At 38.9% G+C, this 21,924-nt stretch overlaps 1 protein-coding gene across 2 annotated transcripts in view; it reads left to right on the forward strand.

Annotated features, from left to right (window-relative positions):
- Positions 1–21,924, forward strand: part of fat1a (FAT atypical cadherin 1a) — an 83,814-nt gene that overhangs the window by 43,824 nt on the left and 18,066 nt on the right. For both annotated transcript variants that reach the window (XM_079617379.1, XM_079617380.1), the window contains exons 5-12: positions 954–1,283; positions 1,801–2,011; positions 3,435–3,574; positions 12,278–12,553; positions 12,789–12,999; positions 13,685–17,755; positions 18,460–18,656; positions 19,102–19,255. In XM_079617379.1, coding sequence (XP_079473505.1) covers positions 954–1,283; positions 1,801–2,011; positions 3,435–3,574; positions 12,278–12,553; positions 12,789–12,999; positions 13,685–17,755; positions 18,460–18,656; positions 19,102–19,255 — 5,590 coding nt within the window. The remainder of the gene's footprint in view (positions 1–953; positions 1,284–1,800; positions 2,012–3,434; positions 3,575–12,277; positions 12,554–12,788; positions 13,000–13,684; positions 17,756–18,459; positions 18,657–19,101; positions 19,256–21,924) is intronic.

Below are 21,924 nucleotides of genomic sequence, written 5' to 3' on the forward strand. Positions count from 1 at the left end.
TGTTTGGAACAACTCCTGCACCTATTACTGGTCATATTGTTGACAAAAGTGCTTTCCTGTTTGAACTGATGTGCATGTGAACTTTTTATCTTTTCATTTTTTGTCACTATAGTGTGCTTGTAATACAATTGAACTGAACCGGTCTAATGCCTTTTTGAATAATGTGTGAAGAACTGATTTCTAGGTCATTAAACAACACAATTGGATTAGATGATCAGACTAGCTTTGAGAAAAATACAAAGCACACTCATTTTGAGGCCATGTAGCGTGTCTGGCTATCACATTCATGTTAGTATTTTTCATCAGATGTCATAAAAGAGAAATTATGTAGGAAAAAACGTCATACCGCAATCACACAGAGTAATGCATAACAGTCTGTTCTAACCCCCGGAAACCCTTCCCTCCTTTCTGCACATCTCTGAAAAGATTGCTTGACAGCTAAGCGCACAGGGAATTACTTCAATTTTGTCAGCCAATTGACTTAGATAGAAACACTTGCCCCCGTGTTCCGAACAGGAGATTTTTCTTTACTTCTGAACGACGATTGATTGAAGCGCTCGCTATAATGAAGGTTTTCAATCACTTGTGTCAGATATTCTTGTGTGTGTTCTATTATTGTCCTGTGCACCTCTTTTAGTACCGCTCGTTTTGTCACTTTAATTGAAAATGTTCATTATGACACCCGGCTCTCTTGGGTTTTGGAGTTATTTGACATGAAAGCAAAGAAGGAAACTAGAACTGAGTGAATGAATCTTTCCTCCCCCCTCAATTACAGGAATTTCTATCAGCCCCCTGAAGCTTTCTATTTAAAAAATCTAACTTTTAAAGGGATGTGCAAAAGTACATATTTTCAAAACCAACTAGTCAGTGGATTTTCTGAACTAGTCAACTGAGTGATGAAAATTATTTTGAGGGTGTATTATAACTTCACATTCCACAATGTTGTGTTACAGATCACAGTGTCTGATCAGGGCGTTCCTGTGAAGTCCACCACTGTTCGAGTCATTGTCAAAGTTCTGGATGAGAACGACAACAAACCACAGTTTATGGAGAAAGTCTACAAAATCAAACTCCCAGAGCGAGAAAAGCCAGAGAAAGAGCGTGCGCTCAAGAGAGATCCTGTTTACCGCGTCATCGCCTCAGATCGAGACGAAGGGCCAAATGCTGAGATCTCCTACAGCATCGAGGATGGAGACGAACAGGGAAAGTTCTTCATTGAGCCCAAAACTGGCATGGTTTCCTTTAAGAAGCTTTCTTCTGCTGGAGATTATGATATATTAACGGTGAGGATGTACACATTTCTGTAGCACACATTCTGTTCAAAACTGAATATTTTTTTTATTGCAAATATACACCGTTACAGCGTTTGAGGAGGCCATTATTATGTCCTAGAATGTAGAAACTTGAGATCTCAGATTTGACACACACTACATTTTTCCTGAATGTCCCTCTTATTGAAGTTTTACGAGCGTAGAGTGAACTTCCTGCCCGGCCCATGTGGCCAGTGACATTTTTTGCCAGACCTCCCATTGTTTCATTAGCTAACATCTGTCGTTTTCCAAACGTTACAGTGACAGGTGTTCTGTTAATGTTCTGTCCTTCCCGCATTTAGTAGTATTCAGATAGTGGTATCTCTCCCTGATTGAGCTTAAAGTGTGGAATACCATTAACAGCACCAAACAGAATTGCAAAACGTATTATTGTTCCCAAACATATGAATCCCAAAACCAAATTTTAACATTACTGTTAGATTATTTACGTAGTAGTTTTATTTTTTGATTTGACACGTTTATCCTTCAGATTAAAGCAGTGGATAATGGCCGACCCCAGAAATCGTCCACCTGCCGTCTACACATCGAATGGATCCCCAAGCCGGAGCCGAGCACAGTCCCTCTGGCATTTGACGAGCCGTTTTACTCCTTTTCTGTCATGGAGAGCGACCCCGTGGCACACATGGTCGGGGTCATCACCATGGAGTCTGTGGACACACCAGTCTGGTTTGAAATAACAGGTATGGTGGAGGTAAATCTTCAGAGAGCTTGTTGTGTGTGTTGGTTTGACTGCATTTACAATTCTAAAGCTTGGATCCTAATCAGTGTCTTTGTTAGTACACACATTTGTTATAAACAGAAATGATTAAATCTTCTAATGAGACTCTTTAGATGAAGTTTCTTTGCATGAATGAACTTCTATCTTTGTGTTTATCTTCTCAATAGAACTGTCATAATATGACATAATAGTTTGCATCCTGTCCCTTTATCTTTTAACAAATCTATCACTGACAAGCTTTACTTTCTCTCTCTTTTCTACTTGTTCTCCTCCTTAATTTTGGAATGGTTTGGTTTCTTCTGCTTCCCTCCTCTTGCTTTCCTCCTCTTGATTGTCTCCTTGCTCCTCTCCATTGGCTTTTGGAAGAGGACATAGCGGCTAAAGAACTGTTTTACATCGTTCAGATGGCTTGCGACCTCAACTGCACTGCAGAAGGTATCTGCCGCAGATCTCCTAATACTACTGTGCGTGGCCGTTATGAGATCTGTCATGTGCTTTTGTACTCGTGCTGTTGTGATTATTTCACATTGGTTGCACCAGGTCCCAAGTTTTGATTCTTTCTCACTAAGGGCTTATGAGCTGGCAATGAAAGTTACATTCCGATCATTAAATCAAAATTAGTTGTCTCTGTCCACCCTATGAGATTGTCTTACTATTGCATACATAAAGCGTAGCTTATTTTCCTTGCCAGCCTATGCACTTAGTGTTGTTCACTTTGAAGGCCCAGTGCTCTCATTTTCTTTCATGTATTCTGTTTTTATTATTGTTAAATTTATGTTTGGTCATATCATCCGAAAAGAATATATACTGCTGGTGATTAAGTGGCTGCTGGCAAGATCAAAAAAGCAGGATGACTGATACATTTGTATAATACAAATTAATGATAGCAAATGAATCAAATAAATGTTTACTCAAAATTCAAACAAAAAACAGAATATTATCCATCGGCAAAGCTGTTGGTGTTTTTAAAATGGCAAATAAAGAATTTTAAAATACTGATTAAGTCTTAGCTTTTCCTTAGACAGTTCCAAAAACTATCAATAAACTAAGCACTATGGTTATTGACCATTCTCTGTACCAATGAAATGGATAATTGATTTATATCTATTACTACATTTTATATATTATTTGATGTAAAAATGCTTAATTTTAAATGTTAATGCTTAATTAGGCAGGGATATAGTAGTATAAATGTCAGACAGCCATTATTGTGGTTTACACAAAAAGGGTGAAACAGTTGCTGCAAAACCATAAACGTGACACCCTGACTTTTGCCACTTGTGCAGTTCTCTTTCTCTCTCTCCTGTCTTCAACTGCCTAACTTGTGATGATGGCCGTCTAATTTCCTGTCCATTTTGGTTGTGGTGAAAACCTCCTCTCAACAGGTGGTAATTCTGACAGTCGATTTGAAGTGGGGAAGGCGAGTGGGACGGTGATTGTGGCCCAAGTGCTGGACGCAGAGCAGAAATCCCATTACAACCTGACGGTGGACGCAACAGATGGCACCAGATCTGTCAGCACGCAGGTAATTGAATTGCTAATGAAGTGTTTATGGAAGCAGAGCATTGTGCGCTCACCAAAGAGGCTTGGGCTTCTTTTTTGAGATCACTATGAGGGGCAAAAATTGGCTCAGACTTTTTTGTGCATGTACAGTTGACTGGTGGCAAGGAATAGAAAAGCAACCCAAGCATTTCCAACTTTCCAAATTGAGTTTCCTCTTTTGACTGCACTGGCACTGTAGGTCCCAAAGGTCTTTTCTGTATAAGCTCATATCAGCCTTCAGTTTAAAAAAAAGGAGCACAGCATCTCGCTGTTTATGTGGATAGGTCTAGTGAAAAGCACACAAAATTAAATCAAATCTGACCTTCATATATATGGTTTGTAGTGATTTTAGAGGTATATTTATAGAAATGTTTTGGACAGGCTCAGTGCGGGCCAGGTCATACGTTTTTCTTAGAAAATGTTTCGAAATACCAGGCATTGATTAGACAATTTTTCTAGTTAGAATCAGGTCAGATAGTGTGGACAATTTTTCTAGTTAGAATCAGGTCAGATAGTGTAGACATTTTTTGATGTCTAAAGGTTCCCTGAATGTTCTTTACATACCTCACGTCACAACATGCTGGCAGACATTCCTTGGCCTGGCGGACGGAGAGTTTTTGGCCGGGGTTCCTGGAATCTTCCATTGTCTCATTCCTGGAGCGTGTGAGGAGGATGAAGCTGTCTGGCTCCCTGCTCTTCCATTTCGCTTCCTCTGACAGTCTCGCTCTTTTTCTTTAGTTCAGTTGTAAATCTTAGGAGAACGTCAACCTTAACTTTCAATGATGCGCATTAGAACATTTTTCAAACTTATCAATTTACTTTGACCTTTGCATTTGTTACAAATAAGATGAATGATGACACTTATTCGCCTTATGCCAAGTTCTTTGCCAACAAAAAATTGTTTTGGGGAAACTAACACTGTCTTGTAAGGTTGGGAGCAATTTTAACACTACTGAAATTACATTTGTGTGAATAATCAAAGTATCTACTTTAATCAAAGAACACCAATTGAGTCAGCTGATCAGTATATTTTATTAAACAGTTTAAACCAATTTAAAACAATATGGCATATACTGTATATTATATCACTTTTGTTCTAAGTACACATTTAGTACCAAATAAGTGAGACTATGGTGTATTTAAGTAAATTACTACTTTGAGGCATGCTTTTTTGTGAGTTAAATGGTTAATATAATGTAGTTGGAGGAGAATGTACCTTTTATTTGATAGTATGATCTCATCATTCTCAAAAGTCCTTTACGGTACAGTTGCTTTTTTACTGGAATATTACCAGGAAGATTTGTAATAGTCTGTGAGTTATGGCAGAAAGTGTAAAACACGTTGCTCCTGGTCTTCCCTACATCATTTATATCACCTCTAAACTGGCCACATAGTTTATGTACTGATTTCCTGTTTGAGCGCGAGTAAATCTTTGCATATGGTCCTAAAGAGGTCACTGAAGAGCGGGGCTCTCTGGATGAGGGCCATGTTTTTGCCCTCACTCTCGTGAACAGAGCCTGCATTGTGAGCGGCTCCCCAACCCCCCTCCCGGGATATGTTTAGGCAACACTGTCGGAACTCTCTTGTGATCAAGCAGACCACTGTGGCCAACGATACCACCAAACACATACATTCCTGCACGCAAAATTAACTGCCACGAATATCCTGAACTGAAGCCCCCCAGCCCCCCCTTCCAAATCTCTCTCCCTCTTCTTGACAAAAATTTCCAAACACAAAGGCAATGGCATGACACTGAGTCCTTGCGCTGCAGCTCTTCAAAGTGTCTCTCGATCGACCCTGCTTAATCTGAAACTATTGTTGGGCCCTCAAACCTTTCAAGTCAAATCAGTTACAGTTGTCACATTCACAGGGCACAGAGTGCAGACTTCAGTGCCCTGCATCTGGCTTTGCCTGGAGCTGCTTGTGCACACATTTTCCTTTTTTGGGTTTATCATGTTTATGTGTTGATAATCACTGCTTGGGGTTCATTTATGTATTTGTTGACCTATGACGATTGAGGCTTTGATGGGAAATATTAATAAGGCTCTAAATCCGTGATAGTTTGTCTAATGTGAGTTTTGTTGGCTGATCTACTCTGTTTAGTCCCCCGTAATAAAAACTGGTATTAAAATATTTTGTAAGTCTGAAAATCAACAACAGAAAAGAGCTTTTGGGTGATTCTCACAGATTGTGTGGATCATATTTCACCACAAAATCAAAAGCCAAAGAACATTACCAAAAAATGAAGACCTGACTCGTTTATCACATTGATTTGAGTATGATAATCTTTTTACCATATTGATATAAAAAAAAATATACAAAGAGTAAGAAAATGTATTAAATTTGTTTGCTATCAACAACATGAAGTGCATTAAATATTACATTACGTCAGGGTTTCCCAAACTGGGGTTCATGAAGGATCTTCAGGGGTTTGTGAGTTGAGTGAAAAGCTAGTATTAAGTAATTAAATAATTATTATAAATAAATACTTTTATTATTGACCTAACTTAACTTAAAATATAACGCCTAATTCAAGTAAATATGTAAGGGAAAAGAGGTTCAGCTGACAAAAAATTTGGTGAATCACTACATTGCGTGTAAATATAAAATGATGTTAATTTGTAAATTGTATTGGGTTTGAAAGACAAAAGCCTTCCTGAGACATTAATACATGGTTAAATTGCTCACTGAGTGATACTTATTCTTACAAATCAATAAGTATTTGAATTAAGAAGTAGAGTTAATACATTTTGAATAATTTACTGCCATTGTGAGAATAACATTTAATCATGTAATCAATATAAAAATTACTGTAGTCTGATTAGTTTAAAAGTAATATAATCTAATTTCATTTATTTATTACATAATCCAGATTACATGTAAGCAGTTACTACCCATCATATTTTTCTTTTTTGTTATTGATGTTTTTGTTTACACTATTCATTCAGGCCCCAATGGGAGTATCATTTTGCAATTTGTTTACATAATTGTAAAGAGAATTGTTATTAAAATTAAAAAACAGGAACATACTTTATATTCTTTATGAAAAAGATAATATATTATAATAGGAAATATAAGTCAAAATATAATATCTTATTCTATCCTCTTTTTGTGATAAAATATTCCCTTGACATTAACTGCTAACTGATACTATAAACTAAACTAAATTGCAGAATCTATAGCTTGTGTTACCATTTGCCAGGTGTCTCAGGACTGGTTTAACTCAGACTAGAGTTTTGCAGACGTCCTTGGTACATTAGATCACCCTGACAGGAGTTTTCAGCTTGCTGGCTAATTAGTAATGACAAAAGTCTGTTATACTCAACACTTTCTAATATATCTGTAAATGCTCAGGCAGGTGCTGGAAAAGCAAACTAAGCCAAACGAACAATTCAAGCAAATATTTGCCCTTAAAACATTAAAGAGGCGATATTAAGTGCACGCCTGCAAGCTTTCATCTCGCATTACAAAGCAAGAGAAATATGGATGAGTAATATAACCCATTTGAAACTTGTTTCATCTTTAATTTCTTCATTGACCAACTAATGAGTTTGGCTACGAGAAGCACTTGTTTTGGAACAGCTGCATCTAAATACGAGCAGGTTCCAAAGTCAATTTCAGCATGTGACCCAGGGAGTATATCTACAACTATATCATGTGCCAGTTGTGTTTGAAAGAAAACACAATCTTGAACTGATTACAGCTGATTGATTTATGTGAATGAATTTAGTTACCCCTGCAACCCACCAAATGCACGTTTTTAATCATAAATCTGCATTCAGGCTTCACTTTTGCCTTTGTATGTCTAGTGACCCTCTCCTGAAGCGATTAGCTCTCTCCTCCTCGTGGAGCCGCATATCTTTGTTTAAATCAAAGTCATGTGTATTCCACATGGGCTTGCCAGACCTTCTCCATGCTCTATTTTCATTGTTTTTGCCATTTATCTCTACTTTTTTTTATTTTTTTATCTCTCTTTCACCCCAATCTCAACAAAAGCACCACATTTCAGACAGGCAATGAGGGATTATGATTATTTTGGAAGGGAAGAAAAGAATGCAGAGGGGGAGGAAAGTGTATGCTGGGTGTAATCCTATTTTAGGCCTTCTGAGAGAATGTGTAGCAACCCTGTGTTTGCGACTGTGCCAAAGTCATTTTCCCTAAGACATGTCACATACAAAGAAATATGGGGATCTGGGTGAACAGTGGCCATTTCTGCCTGCGGTTTCTTACTTTTCTTTGAGGGAATGCCCTTCAGAAAAAAATATCCATCAGAGAATTTTTCCTGTGATGAGCCCCACTGAGTGACACCCGATCAAAACTCATGAATTAAGTTTCGGGTCCTTAAGATATATATTTTTTAAGAAGTCTCTTATGCTTACAAGTCTGCATTTATTTGTTCTGAAATATTACAATTTAAAATAATGGTTTACTAATTATTATTTTTTAAATGTAAATATGCCATTACTCCTTACTGTCTTCAAAAATCATTTAAAAGATGATTCATTGTTGAAAGTTGTGCTACTTGTAATCAATTTAATGCATCCTTTCTAAAGTGTACATTTCATATACAAAAAAAAAAACATATTACTGACCCCAAACTTTTGAACTGTGGTGTAATATAATAACTACACGTGCCAAAATACCAGTGCCTGGCACAATAAGGATGTTAAATCTAATAAATAGCTTGCCTATAATTGTGTGAGAGAGTTTTCAAGGTATGTGCATGCCTATGATTCAATAACACCCTGATCGAGACAAACAAGGCATTAGGGCGACCACGGAGGTCAAGCATTAGAGATTAGTTTAACAAATTGGATTATGACTGCAAAACGGAACAATTTTCAAGAGACTAAAATGTGACTAATTTTAAAATGCAATTTAGTCTGAAGTCTAAAATTAAAATTACATCTGTTGCTAAAAGTATCGGTGGCATGCCCCATGTTATAATTCTCGTGTGTGTGTGTGTGTGTGTGTGTATGTGTATATAGGCTACATATAACATCTTAGATGTTTTAACCCAGCCTGAGAGATGTCCATGTGTGGGAGATAATGCCCGTTTAAGTGGTAGAAGTTTGTAACTGGAATTTCACTTCAATAGTAGGCTGTTGGCTTCTGGGAATACCCTATGGATCATCTGATGTGTGTGTATATATATCATGTTCACACATAGATCTTATTTTTCATATATAGTGTTACATTCCTTTCTGCTTTTCTCTCTCTCTTGCTCTTATTCTTATTGTGCCTCCCTTCTGTTCCTCATATTTCTCCTTTTCTGTCTTTCACATGCGCATCCTTCTTCATCTGTCATTCACACTCTCTGATATTTTCCTTTAATCACTCCCTCACTCACCACTTCCTCTCGAATCTCTCCATCTGTCCTTCTTTCTGTATGTGTGTTAGACATTAGTGGAGCTCCTTTGAGTTTTTTCCCTGTACATTTGCATCACAGTCGCAAAGCCTGTTGTGCTGCTTAGAAAGCATCATGGAAAGCAGGCAGAATATAAACAAATACAAGCTACAAGCTTCATCTATTTACACTGGTGCTTTCAGTTGACTGTCTGTGCTGGCATGATTTACGAAAAAAAAGAAAAAGAAAAAAAAAGCCAGGCTGCCTGGGCCAGGCGGCATGCCTCCAGGGAAAGGTGTGAGATAGAAGGCAAGAGAAGAGAGAAAAAGGCCAAGATTTCTCTTCCCCGACCTTTGGCATTCGATAAAACCAAACATGTTCTTCAGGGACAGGGGACGTGCTGATGCTGTCAGGACAAGTATGAGCATTGTCCACACTCACACCCACATGGGCTAATCTTGAGCTGAGAGTAAGTGGCAGCTAACAGCTAAGTTTATTTGTATATATATATATCAAATTGTATTTATTTATTGGCTGCAACCAGCAAATGTGGGTGAGAAATATATGTTCCAAAGTGAAACAACAAATTTGACAGATGATGGTTTATGAAGTGTTGAAACTTCAAACCGCAAAACCTTACAGTGAATCAGAATGTTTGACTAAAAAATGGCTTAATTTAATGTGAATTATATTTGATATGTTTAATTTTGTTGTAAGCAAGAGTTTTTTGTTTGTTTTTGCTTAAGAAATTAATACTTTTATTTAGCAAGGATGCATTCAATTGTTCAAAAGTGACAGTAAAGACTTTTACAATCAAGCGTAACGTTAGTTCTGGCAGGTCACGTTAGTCAAGCTCGCATCAGCTGACACTCAGCTGATCCACGTCTACCTATAGGAATACGACGCCTATCACCGTATACATATATAAGCTCCTTCAGTATTATTAAATGCAGCCTTGTGAGCATAAAATACTTAAAAAATCATACTGACGACTCAAACTTTTCTTTTGAACAGTAGTAGTAGTATGTTAGATGTTTAATTTAAGGCAAATGATGATCTAGAGTACAGCTGGCAAGTACCTCGCTATTAGATATACATTAGATTCAATACATGGTGATGCATTGCGATATATATCGTATTCCGATTATAACTGAAACTGCTGCAAATGCGCATCAGAGACCAATCTTCAGGACCAGTTTTACATTTGACTCGCTTCGCTTTTGTCTAGTGTGACGCCTCAAAAGAGTCTCTGACCTCAGTGAGAAATGCATGAAGAGATGCTTATTTTTATGACCTGCTTCTTCAGTAACTGAGCTCTCGGAAATGAATGAATATAATATATGAATTATGTGCACATAAATAAAAATGTTAATAAAATGATCTAATGTATGTAATTTATTAGATTGATATGTCACTGAATTAACACAGCCCAAGTTTAGAGTATATGAGAATCTGCTCATTAAATTATTTATGAAATGTTTGTACGCAAATATGACGCTTAGAATAGAGCATCATGCTTTCCAGACGATGCACGCTTTTACGGTTGCTGATCGGTAAATTCATTCAGTCGTAACTCTGTGACATACTAAAACTGTCCCTAATTTTCCTACTTCCACTCTCGTTCAGTCACATGAAAAACATGTCACTAGAGGGACACATATGTGGCCAATCTGTTTCTGAGGATTCTGGTTTGAATCAGTGAATCCGATGAGCTGTAACCTTTTTTTAATGCAAAACGGCGCCACCTGATGGCTGGCATGTTGAACTTGAATAATTCAATGCATTTCACCCCTTTGTTTTCCATCCTGGTTTTATAAAAGTATGTCTGATTGTATAAACACAGCTGCTAGTATAGACTGAAAATGTGTCTGTGCTTAAATTACCTATCTATACTAGCATAAGCCGATGCACAAGAAGTGTGTGCATTGAGCATCGCTAAAAAGTCAAAATGCTCATAAGTATGCAGTGGAATAACCTTGGCATTTCACTCGCTGTAGGACTTTTAACTGTTAATGAAACACATCCAAGTGCATTCACAATACAATCATTCCTAACCATAGAAAATGTCAACATGCAATGTTATCACAACCAGCCACAACTCATTTGGATTCATGTCGGTTTGCTAACATTTATTGCTGAATGTAAGTCATAAGTAACCAGGCATTTAAATGATTGCCTGAGTTATTAAATGTATTGATCCAGTCAATATTAAAGCTGCCATTTGAGTTCTGATTCCCTGAGGTAATGGACAGCAAACATAAATGAAGTGCAATGTCATGATCTGCAATCTACAACTTAAAAAAAAAAAAAAAAAAATAGTCTGTGTGTAGTCTAAACCACTCAGCTGACTCTATATGTCTTAAAGATGCTCTATATAATTAGGCTGGTTATTCATGTCAACTAAACATTGATCAGATAAGGTACCTGACAGATATTCTACAGATGTCACATTTAATTATTTCAGTCTTTAAACACTCTATCAAATCCCAAATATACATAGTGCTAATATACACTCATCGTGTGATGTAGTACTCCAGAAAATGTTTAATCCTAAACTTTATCTCCTCACAGAAATGCATTATGTCATGACTTAACAAGTGGATAACTATAACTTTTATTCAAATTTGCATGCAGCCATCACAGTCCTCACAAACAATCAGAGACCTACAAATTATTCACAACCTTGCTCACAGCAGGTGATTTGAAATCTAGTAGTAATTGTCTAGGAATGTATTGTTGAATATTTGTTACAAAAGCTGTGCTTTGATGGCTGCAGTGGCGGTGCTTTAAAAGAGGAATAATTTAGGCACCCAACTTCCCTGAGAGGGTTTACCTGAGTTGACAGGCACAGAGATGTGAGGTTTTGTCTTTTAATGAATCCTTTTAAACGCATCCGTAGTCCTTACTAAAAAATGGAGAAATGTAGATAAACTCACTAGTCAACAGCATTAAACAAATAGTTGGCTGTTAGACTGGCCTATCCTTACTGTCTCTCTGATCTTCCTCTATTTCACAAATTAACAGTTTTGTTCTACAGTTTTGAAATACTGAATGAATTTCAGCCTTGGTGAATTTGTATATGGGTGTACATTTAGGATGCAGTCAATCTCTTCCTGTTGCCCCTCTTGCAGTGGTCTCTGTAAGCCAGATATTTTACTTGTTTAGTTTATGGTTTTAACTATTCCTCATAGAATTTCAGTGATGTGATCAATGATCATAGCAATGTTATCATTATCATATCATTATTAATGAAAATAAATTGTTACACTGTACATACTTTTAACAAGGCTTTACAGTTCCTAAATTATATACTTTACTTTTTATTGTATGTTTTTACAGGTTCTTATTAAAGTGATTGACACCAACAACCATCGTCCTCAGTTCTCTAAGTCTAAGTATGAAGTGGATGTCCCTGAAGATACCCCACCTGAGACAGAAGTGTTACAGATTACAGCTACAGACCAGGATGAAAAGAACAAGCTTACCTTCACCCTCCTCAGCAGCACTGACCCATTCAGTCTACGCAAGTTCAGACTAGATCCTGGAACAGGAATGTTGTACACTGCAGAGAGACTAGACCATGAAACTATGCACCAACATACTCTAACTGTCATGGTAAGATCATGTGGTCTGCTATCTACATTATCTGTCCAATTGATTTTTCTGTCTGATTTAGAAATGTTCAGCCAGTCAGCCATCCATCAGTGTAAACTATCCTGGCAGATTGTATTTGCTTTAATTCATTAGACATTGCAAGTGTTTGATGTGTTTCACATAAGCTGGTAATTAAAGTGTTGAAATTACTGGAGAATTGCTTTTTTTATCCTTTCATCTGCCCTCCACACTGTAGGTACGAGATCAGGACATTCCTGTAAAGCGGAACCTGGTGCGTGTGATTGTAAATGTGCAGGACACCAATGACAATGCACCTTGGTTCTCTGGTTCACCATATGTGGGCCGTGTATTTGAATCTGCTGCCATCGGCTCAGCGGTTCTTCAGGTCTCTGCTCTTGACAAAGACAAAGGCCAGAATGCTGAGATCATCTATAGCATTGAGTCAGGTAATAAATCTGATTGATTTGACGTTAATCCAATTTGTCCAGGAAACTACATATGTATACATATGATGTATGAAATGTCTGAACATGGAAAAGGCAAGTAAGTAGAAACAGACTGTAAGTTTAAAAGCCTATCATGCCGTCTTAGTTTTAACATGGGATATTGTTGAGAGAGCTACAGGAGCGGCCCATGCTGGCCACTTAAAGTTGAAAATGTGGGAGATATTGAATGTGGCAGCCAAGGATCCTGCAGTCCACCAAACTGTGTGAGAGTTTTGAAAGCACAGCATAGCACAGAAATGACGCCAAGTGGCCTTTTGAGAATGCACATATTTGAAATGTCTGAGATTACAGAAGCTAATTGAAATGTACTGTATATGTATGTGTGAGACAGCAAACATTGTTCAGATAACATACTGAATGACTGACGCTTAGGCAGCTGATTAGTCTAAGGCAATACAGCCGCTTCCTTTTATCGACTAACTGCAAATTAAAATATTCAGTATAAATAAACCAAAACAAAGAGATTTTTGCTTACAAAAGGACTTTGAATAAATGCATCCATGATTGTTTTTTTTACTTTCCTCTTTAAAGTTTAAAGTTTTACACCAAAGGTTTAAATGAATGAGTTCTAAAAAGTCCTGAAAATTAAATCTGAGTGATGCATCTTTTTCATTTTTCTCCCTAGGAAATGTTGCCAATTCCTTTGCCATTGATCCTATCTTGGGCACCATCAGTGTGGGCAAGGAGCTGGACCGTAGCAACAAGAACCATTTTGAGCTAACCGTGAAAGCCTCTGATAAAGGCATACCACCTCTTAGTGCTACTGCTACTGTTGACATAACTGTCACTATTTCTGACAATGCCATCCCTAAATTTTCAGAGAATGAGTTTTCTGCCGAGGTCAGTGAAACTGCTTTGCCTGGAACCTTTGTAAGTGTGGTTACCGCCAACAGCCAATCATCAGTATTCTATCAGATCAAAGATGGAAACGTGAATGGAGCATTTGACATCAACCCCAACTCTGGAGTGGTTGTGACCCATTCGGTTGTGGATTATGAGACTATTCCTTCATACAAACTAACCATTCAGGGAACAAACATGGCCGGTCTGGCAAGTAACACTACTCTACTGATTCACTTGAAGGATGAGAATGACAATGCACCTGTATTCATTCAAGATGAGTTCACTGGAATGGTCAGCGAGTCTTCTCCAGTCAACAGTGTAGTCCTCACCAAAGACAACATACCACTTGTCATCCGTGCGTTGGACACTGACCGTGATGCTAACTCGAGGCTGGTCTATCAGATTGTGGAGCCATTTGCCCATAATTACTTTGCAATCGACTCTAGCACTGGTGCAATCAGAACCATCAGTGAATTGGACTATGAACAAAGATCTGTGTTTCGCTTTTCGGTTCAAGTCCACGATATGGGAATCCCCCGTCATTTTGCAGAGAAGGCTGCTAATGTGACGATTGAGATCCTGGACATCAATGATTGTCCGCCTCAGTTCAGCCAAGATCTATATGAAACCACAGTCTTAGTGCCAACTTTCAAAGGAGTAGAAGTGATCACAGTAAATGCATCAGATGCAGACTCTGGTCCAAATTCAAGGCTGTTTTACTCTATTGTTGAAGGCAATATTGGAGAGAAGTTTAAAATGGACCCGGTCACAGGGGTTATCACTATTCAAAATGTCACTCAGCTTAGAAGCAGGTATGAGCTCAGAGTGAGGGTGTCTGATGGCAGGTTTTCTAAAACAGCTTTAGTAAAAATAAATGTCAGAGAGAATAAGGAGAGTACTCTGAGGTTCACCCAAGAATCTTATAAGGCCTCTGTGCAAGAAAATTCCTTAGAGAAGAAGACTTTAGCTGTGATAGCTGCAGTGGGAAACCAAGTCAATGAGCCTTTGTTTTATACCATTCTGAACCCTGATAAGAGATTCACAATAAGCCGTACCTCGGGAGTACTCTCATCTACAGGCACACCCTTTAATCGAGAAGAGCAAGGCGTATTTGATATTGTGGTCGAGGTGACCAGAGAAGACAAGTCATCTGATGTTACCCATGTCCTCGTCACTGTGATAATTGAGGATGTAAATGACAACCCACCTGTGTTCGTCAATTTACCCTATCAGGCACTGGTGCAGGTTGACACAGAGGTGGGTCATGTCATCACAAAAGTGACTGCGGTTGATGCCGATATTGACAGAAATTCTGAAATCAACTACCAACTCCAGGAGCTAAATGAGTTTATTCAGATAAGCATGGATGGTGAAATCTCACTTACAAAGAAGCTTGAGAAAGACTTACTTAACACTGAATTTGTAATCACCATTGTAGCCAGAGATGGAGGTGAACCAGCACTTTCCTCATCCGTTGATGTGCCAATAATGGTTGTAAACAAAGCAATGCCTGTATTTGAGAAAGCCTTCTACAGTCTGGAGATCCCAGAGAGCATACAGTTACTAACACCTATTGCACACATTCAGGCTAATGACTCAGAAGGCCCTAGAATTGTGTACACAATCACAGAAGGGGACCCTCTCAACCAGTTTTCCATCAATTTCAATAGTGGCGTCATTCAGGTTTTAAAGCCTTTGGATTTTGAGACCCATCCAGCCTATAAACTTAGTGTAAGGGCTACCGACTCACTAACTGGTGCCAAAGCTGAAGTCTTTGTTGACATAATCTTGGAAGATGTTAATGACAACCCACCTGTTTTCTCTACCAAATTGTACAATGCAAGTCTTTCTGAAGTATCAGTGATTGGGACGTCTGTATTGCAAGTCTCAGCTACAGATGCTGACACTGGTAACAACAAATTGCTCTTTTACCAGATTGTTGAAGATAAAGACAAGAGCTCTTATTACTTTAGCATCGACCGTGACACGGGCACAATCTGGACAACTCAGATGCTTGACCACGAAGAAAAACCCTCACATAAACTGATAATTAGAGCAGTGGATGGTGGAGTGCCTGCCCTTTCCAGTGAGGTCATAGTATTAATTGATGTTACAGACCTTAACGACAACGCTCCAGTGTTCTCACAGAATGTCTATGAAGCTACGGTCAGTGAACTGGCCCCCCGTGGCCACTTTGTCACCCTGGTTCAGGCTTCTGATGCTGACAACTCGGATAGTGGTAAACTTGAATTCTCAATTATATCAGGAAATGAAGGGCAAAACTTTGCTATAGATCCAAAGACTGGAGCTATAGTCATATCAAACCACAGGAAACCCCACATGGAGTCTCTCTATAACATCAATGTGTCTGTATCCGATGGTGTATTCAGAAGCTCAGCTATCGTGAAGGTCAATGTTATTAGTGCTAACTTCCACAATCCTACTTTCAACCAGGTGGATTACGTGGTTGAGCTTCTTGAGAACTCACCGGTTGGAACAATGGTGACTGAGGCTCAAGCGACAGATGAAGACTCGGGCACATATGGAAGACTCACCTACCATATAGTCAATGATATTGCTAAAGACAAGTTCTCAATCTCTGAAAATGGAGAGATTTTTACTTTGGAGAGTCTTGACCGAGAGAATGCATTGGAGAAAGTGATTCTGATTTCCTTAATTGCTAAAGATGGTGGTGGCAAAGTTGGCTTCTGCACTGTAAATGTGATCTTAACGGATATTAATGATAATGCCCCGCAGTTCAGAGCTGCTGATTACAGAGTTAATGTTGCTTCCGACGCACCAAGAGGAACAACCATACTTAAGATTGCAGCATCCGACATGGATGAAGGTAGTAATGCCGACATCACCTACTCTATTGAAGCGGACACAGACAATGTTGAGGAGAATTTTGAAATCCACCAGATCAGTGGTGTCATTGTAACAAAGGAAAGCCTCATTGGATTGGAGAACCAACTATACACGTTTCTTGTGCGAGCAAAAGATGGCGGTAATCCTACCAAGGCTTCTGTTGTTCCCGTCTATGTCAGGATTCTTGCACCCGAGGTCCCAGTGCCAAAGTTCATAGAGTCCCACTACAGATTTGCCATAGATGAAGATCTTCCTCTTGGTTCAGAAATAGATGTCATTCAGGCCGAAAGTGATCAGCCAATCTTTTACAGCCTGGTGAAAGGGAATACTCCTGAGAGCAACCAGGATGAGGTATTTGTGGTTGACCCCAACTCAGGATCATTGAAGCTGGAGAAGAAACTTGACCACGAGAGCACCAAATGGTATCAGCTATCCCTACAAGTACAAAGCGAATATGATGGTAGTAAAGTGGTCTCCGCTGTGGACATTAGTATCCAGGTCAAAGATGTCAATGACAATCGACCGCTCTTTGAGTCAAACCCTTATGAAGCTTTCGTTGTGGAGAATCTCCCAGATGGCACTTCTGTTATACAGGTAAAGGCCACAGACCTGGACTCAGGCACTAATGGCCATGTGGTTTACAATCTCGATCCCAACCAAGAGACAAGGGACATAGCAGAATTGTTTGCGATCAATAGTGAAACTGGATGGATTACCACATTAAAGGAACTTGACCGTGAGAAGAGAAATAAATACACTGTTTCAGTCTTAGCCACTGACCGTGGAGACAAAGAACAACTGATGACCAGTACCAAGGTGGATATCACAGTGGTAGATGTGAATGACAACCCCCCAAGGTTCACCGCAGAGATCTATAAGGGCACAGTAAGCGAAGATGACCCACCTGGTGGAGTCATTGCCATTCTTAGCACTACAGACCTGGACACAGAGGACAATAATAAGCAAATCAGCTACTTTATCACAGGTTGGTCTGATGTTGATTTTGTTCTTCTAGTTTAATTTTAGCAGTTGCATGCCACCATTATCATTTGAGTTGAATTTGGAAGGATAGTTTAAGTTTACTACTTTATAATGGAAAAAATTATTGTACCCGCAATTAATAATCTGTGGGAAGCCACTCAAAGCTAATGCAATATCCTATGAATTGATCAAATTGTCACGTTTTAAGGGATTTCTGTGTGAAGAATACTTAGATCACAATGAGATTCTAAATTGAAAACTGGATCATTTTCCTATAATGACGCTTTAAAAAAAAGTGGGAATGTTTCAGCTCTGGTGATAATTAATTAGCGCGAACATCGATGCCAAGCTGGAGAAGAGATGAACCCTTTCTGGCACAGAAAACAGTCTCATTACATCCACTTGTCTTCGCCTGATCGTAGAGTGATGACAGAAATTGGCACAACAAGTCACACTGCCACTTATTTATATAGACGCTTTGTGTTACTGTTGTGAATTCCAAGAAAACAAGAAGTGAAGTTTCATGATCGCTGTAGATTATTCATTGCATTGATATCTCACAGTGACCTGTTAAATAAAACGGATATAAATTGAGTCACTACTATAGCTACTACACATACTGCAGAAAACCACACAAATACATAGTCAATTTATCTGCCATTCATGTTCATTAGTTTGACTGGCATTTCTCATGTTTGCTCTCTGAAGGTGGAGACCCCTTGGGGCAATTTGGCATTGAGCATACTCAAGGCGAGTGGAAGGTCTCAGTGCGGAAACCTCTCGACAGGGAGGAGAGGGACAATTACTTGCTGAACATAACGGCCACTGACGGGACCTTCACAGCTAAGGCTGTAGTTGAAGTCAAGGTCTTGGATGCCAATGACAACAGCCCAATTTGTGAGAAGGTATGATAGTTAGTTTTGTGTGTATGTGTGTGTGGGAAGCAAAATGTCATGTAGTCTGATTCTGTCAGTTCAGGGGAGGGTGCTGCCTACCCGCTGTGCATGCTAAATGGGACGAGACTTAGAGAGAAAGAGAGAATGTCAGGAGGGATTTGAAAAGGTCCTTATGTGAAATGCAGCATTTAAGAAACAAAGAGAGCGATTTTGCACTAAGAGAGGGTTTTGTGAGGGCTAATGTGCCTCCTTTACTTATTGTGATCCTTTTTGAATAATGTTAATTTAATAGAACTCCTGCGGTGAAAATCTTTTAGCCCTCTTTTCAATTTGGCTTCACAATTATCACCAAGCTCTTCCTCTGTCCTATTATTTCTCTCTTCTTTTTAGCCCCATCACCCCGTTTTTGAAGTCACTTCTGTCTGTCACATGTCTCCCTTTCTGTTGTTTGCAGTCATTCTATATGGAAAGCGTCCCGGAGGACTCCCCTGCTGGTAGGCTGATCCTACAGGTCTCCGCCACCGATGCTGACATCCGTTCCAATGCACAGATCTCATACGAGTTGCTAGGGTCTGGATCAGAGCACTTTAGCATTGACTCTGAGACAGGTATGCTTTCATATTTGCATGTGCACGTCGAATAAGCCAATTGTGCCTTTGGTAAAATGTTGTGTTGGATTTGTGTGTACCCATGCCATGACCCTACTCAAACTCTTTCACTATCGCACAGTGAGAGGGTCCTCAGCAGGGTCAATATGTATTATGAACTTTGTCAAAGCTATAGTATTATTGTTCATGTTTGTGCATTGTAAAGCCTTAGAAAAAAAAAAATTAATATATATTTTAAATTGAGGATATTTATATACACAACTGTTCAAAAGTTTGGGGTCAGTAAGATTATAGGTTTTCCAGCAAGGAAGCATTACATTGAGCAAAATTGAGAGTAACGATATTTACAACATTTCTATTTCAAGTAAATGCTGTTCTTTTAAACTTTCTTTTCCAAAAAAAATCCTGAAAGAGAATGTCTCATGGTTTACCATCACATGAATAAGTTATATTTTAAATATATTAAAATAGAAAACTGTTATTGTAAATCTGAAAAATAGTTCACTGTATTTCTGATCAAATAAATGCAGCCTTGGTGAGCATATTTTTTCTAAAACATAAAAAAATCTTACAGAGCCTAAACTTTTGAACAGTAGCTCTAAGATCATTGTCTCAATAACCAGACAAATACATGTACATTTACATTTATTCATTTTGCAGACGCTTTTATGCAAAGCGACTTACAAATGAGGAATACAGCAATTCATTGTGAAGAGGCAAACAAACACAAGAAGTGCTCAGTCTGCTCAAAATACAGTTTCAGACATTTCTTAGAGCAGCATAAGCTAAAATAGAGAGGAATTAAAGGAAAGGGAAAGCTTAGAATTTTATATATATACTTCTGGTAGGGATGTAGACTCGTAAGAGCGAGTGGAAGTAGGAGGGTGCTGAGCCGATGGTAGATCTGAAAGCAAGCGTCAATGCCTTGAACTTGATGCGAGCAGCAAGTGGTAGCCAGTGCAGAGATATAAAGAGAGGTGTGACGTGGGCCCTTTTGGGCTCGTTGAAGACAAGATGTGCTGCAGCGTTCTGAATCATTTGTAGATGTTTGATTGCACACGATGGAAGTCCAGCCAGAAGAGCATTGCAGTAATCCAGCCGAGAAATGACGAGGGCCTGGACAAGAAGTTGTGTTGCATGCACAGTTAGGAAAGGCCTGATGTTGTGTAGTGCAAACCTGCATGACCGAGCTGTCTTTGCGATGTGGTCTTTGAAGGTCTGTTGGGCCTCAAAGATTACTCCAAGATTTCTAGCAAATACTGTATATGCCACATACCCACAGAACATTTTCAGCACCATTTGCCTTTGCCTGCAGTCAAACACATCCCATTTAAAACCATAATGATTTCTAATTTAATTACTTGTATAATTCCAGGGAAGAATGTACACCCTTGGGCTTTTATTACCGGTTTCAAGTGAATACCACAGAATTCTGTTTCTGATATTATTCTTTTACATTTTTTACTTGCCTCTTTTATTCACACAAACATACTCGCACACAATATTTTAATAAACATTTCAGCAAGTGTTACCCCACTTCAGCTATTAACTCTAGTCAACTGTCTCTCAACTGTGTGAATTAAACATTGGTTCCAGCCGGAAAAGAGAGCAGAAATCAACAGTGGGTTTGTGACAGCGTCACACTGCTAATACACAAAAGCTTTTGTAAAGGCGCTACTCACTGGCTCTTTGATAACACTGAGTGTGAAGGCAGGGAATGCTGGCTCACAATCTGAAGGAGCGCTACTGTTCTTCTGTGTGGGTTTAGTGTGCATGGAGGATTTTCTTCACTTTTTTCCCCCTTCGTTCCATCGTGGAAAAGAAGAGGAGCATTATAGTAAGTTAGCAATGCAAAGAGTGCTCTCGTTCGAGTCAACCAGACCCCTGAAAGCTGGCGGCTGCTTTTCCAAGGGTGACTTTCCCTTTTCTTCTTTTCTCACTCAGCTCACTCTCCGAGCAGCCCACATGCCGACTGCACTTTATCCTCCCTTACTATTTCTCACCATCCCTCTCCTCTTTAATATTTTCTGTTTCATAAAGCCGCTCAGCACAAGGATGATTTTAGCTCCCCTCGAGGGGAAACTTTTGGACACCCTGCATTCATTCTTTCTTGAGATGTGCTCCAGCTAAAAGGTCGACACCAAACAGCTGGCACACAAAAGTGCAGTTTTAAATTAGTGACCACTTCAATGGAATGTAGCTCACGCTTGCTGAAATTATTAGGTCAGATCATTTTCTCATCACAGAGACGACTGCCTCTCTCGCTCACTGCTTTTCTTTTAAGGGCATTCTTAGAGTGTCCTCTTGACTTGACAGATGAGAGAGTTTGAAGTGGAATTGGATTGTATCTGTTCATTAGGGCAGTGCCAGCTGATGTTCAAAATTCCCTCCACCTCTTTTTTTTATTAAATTTTTTTTAGCAAGCGACAACTATGATAAATATACATAAAGCTACTTTGCAGACATGAAGAATGAGAGAGCAGTGAACCATTTGTGTGGGGAAGCAGCATCAGAGTGCCTACAAGCTAGAGTTTATGCTAATTCACAGAATGTGTTTGTTCTCCCAAAAATGAAAAGTGTGTCATCATTTGCTCATACTTGTGTTGTTCCAATTTCATAAGACTTTCATTTATCTTAAATACAAATGAAGAATTATTATTTTTTTTTTA

Source organism: Phoxinus phoxinus (assembly GCF_949152265.1).
Source record: "Phoxinus phoxinus genome assembly, chromosome: 6".
In the NCBI taxonomy this organism is placed as follows: Eukaryota; Metazoa; Chordata; class Actinopteri; order Cypriniformes; family Leuciscidae; genus Phoxinus; species Phoxinus phoxinus.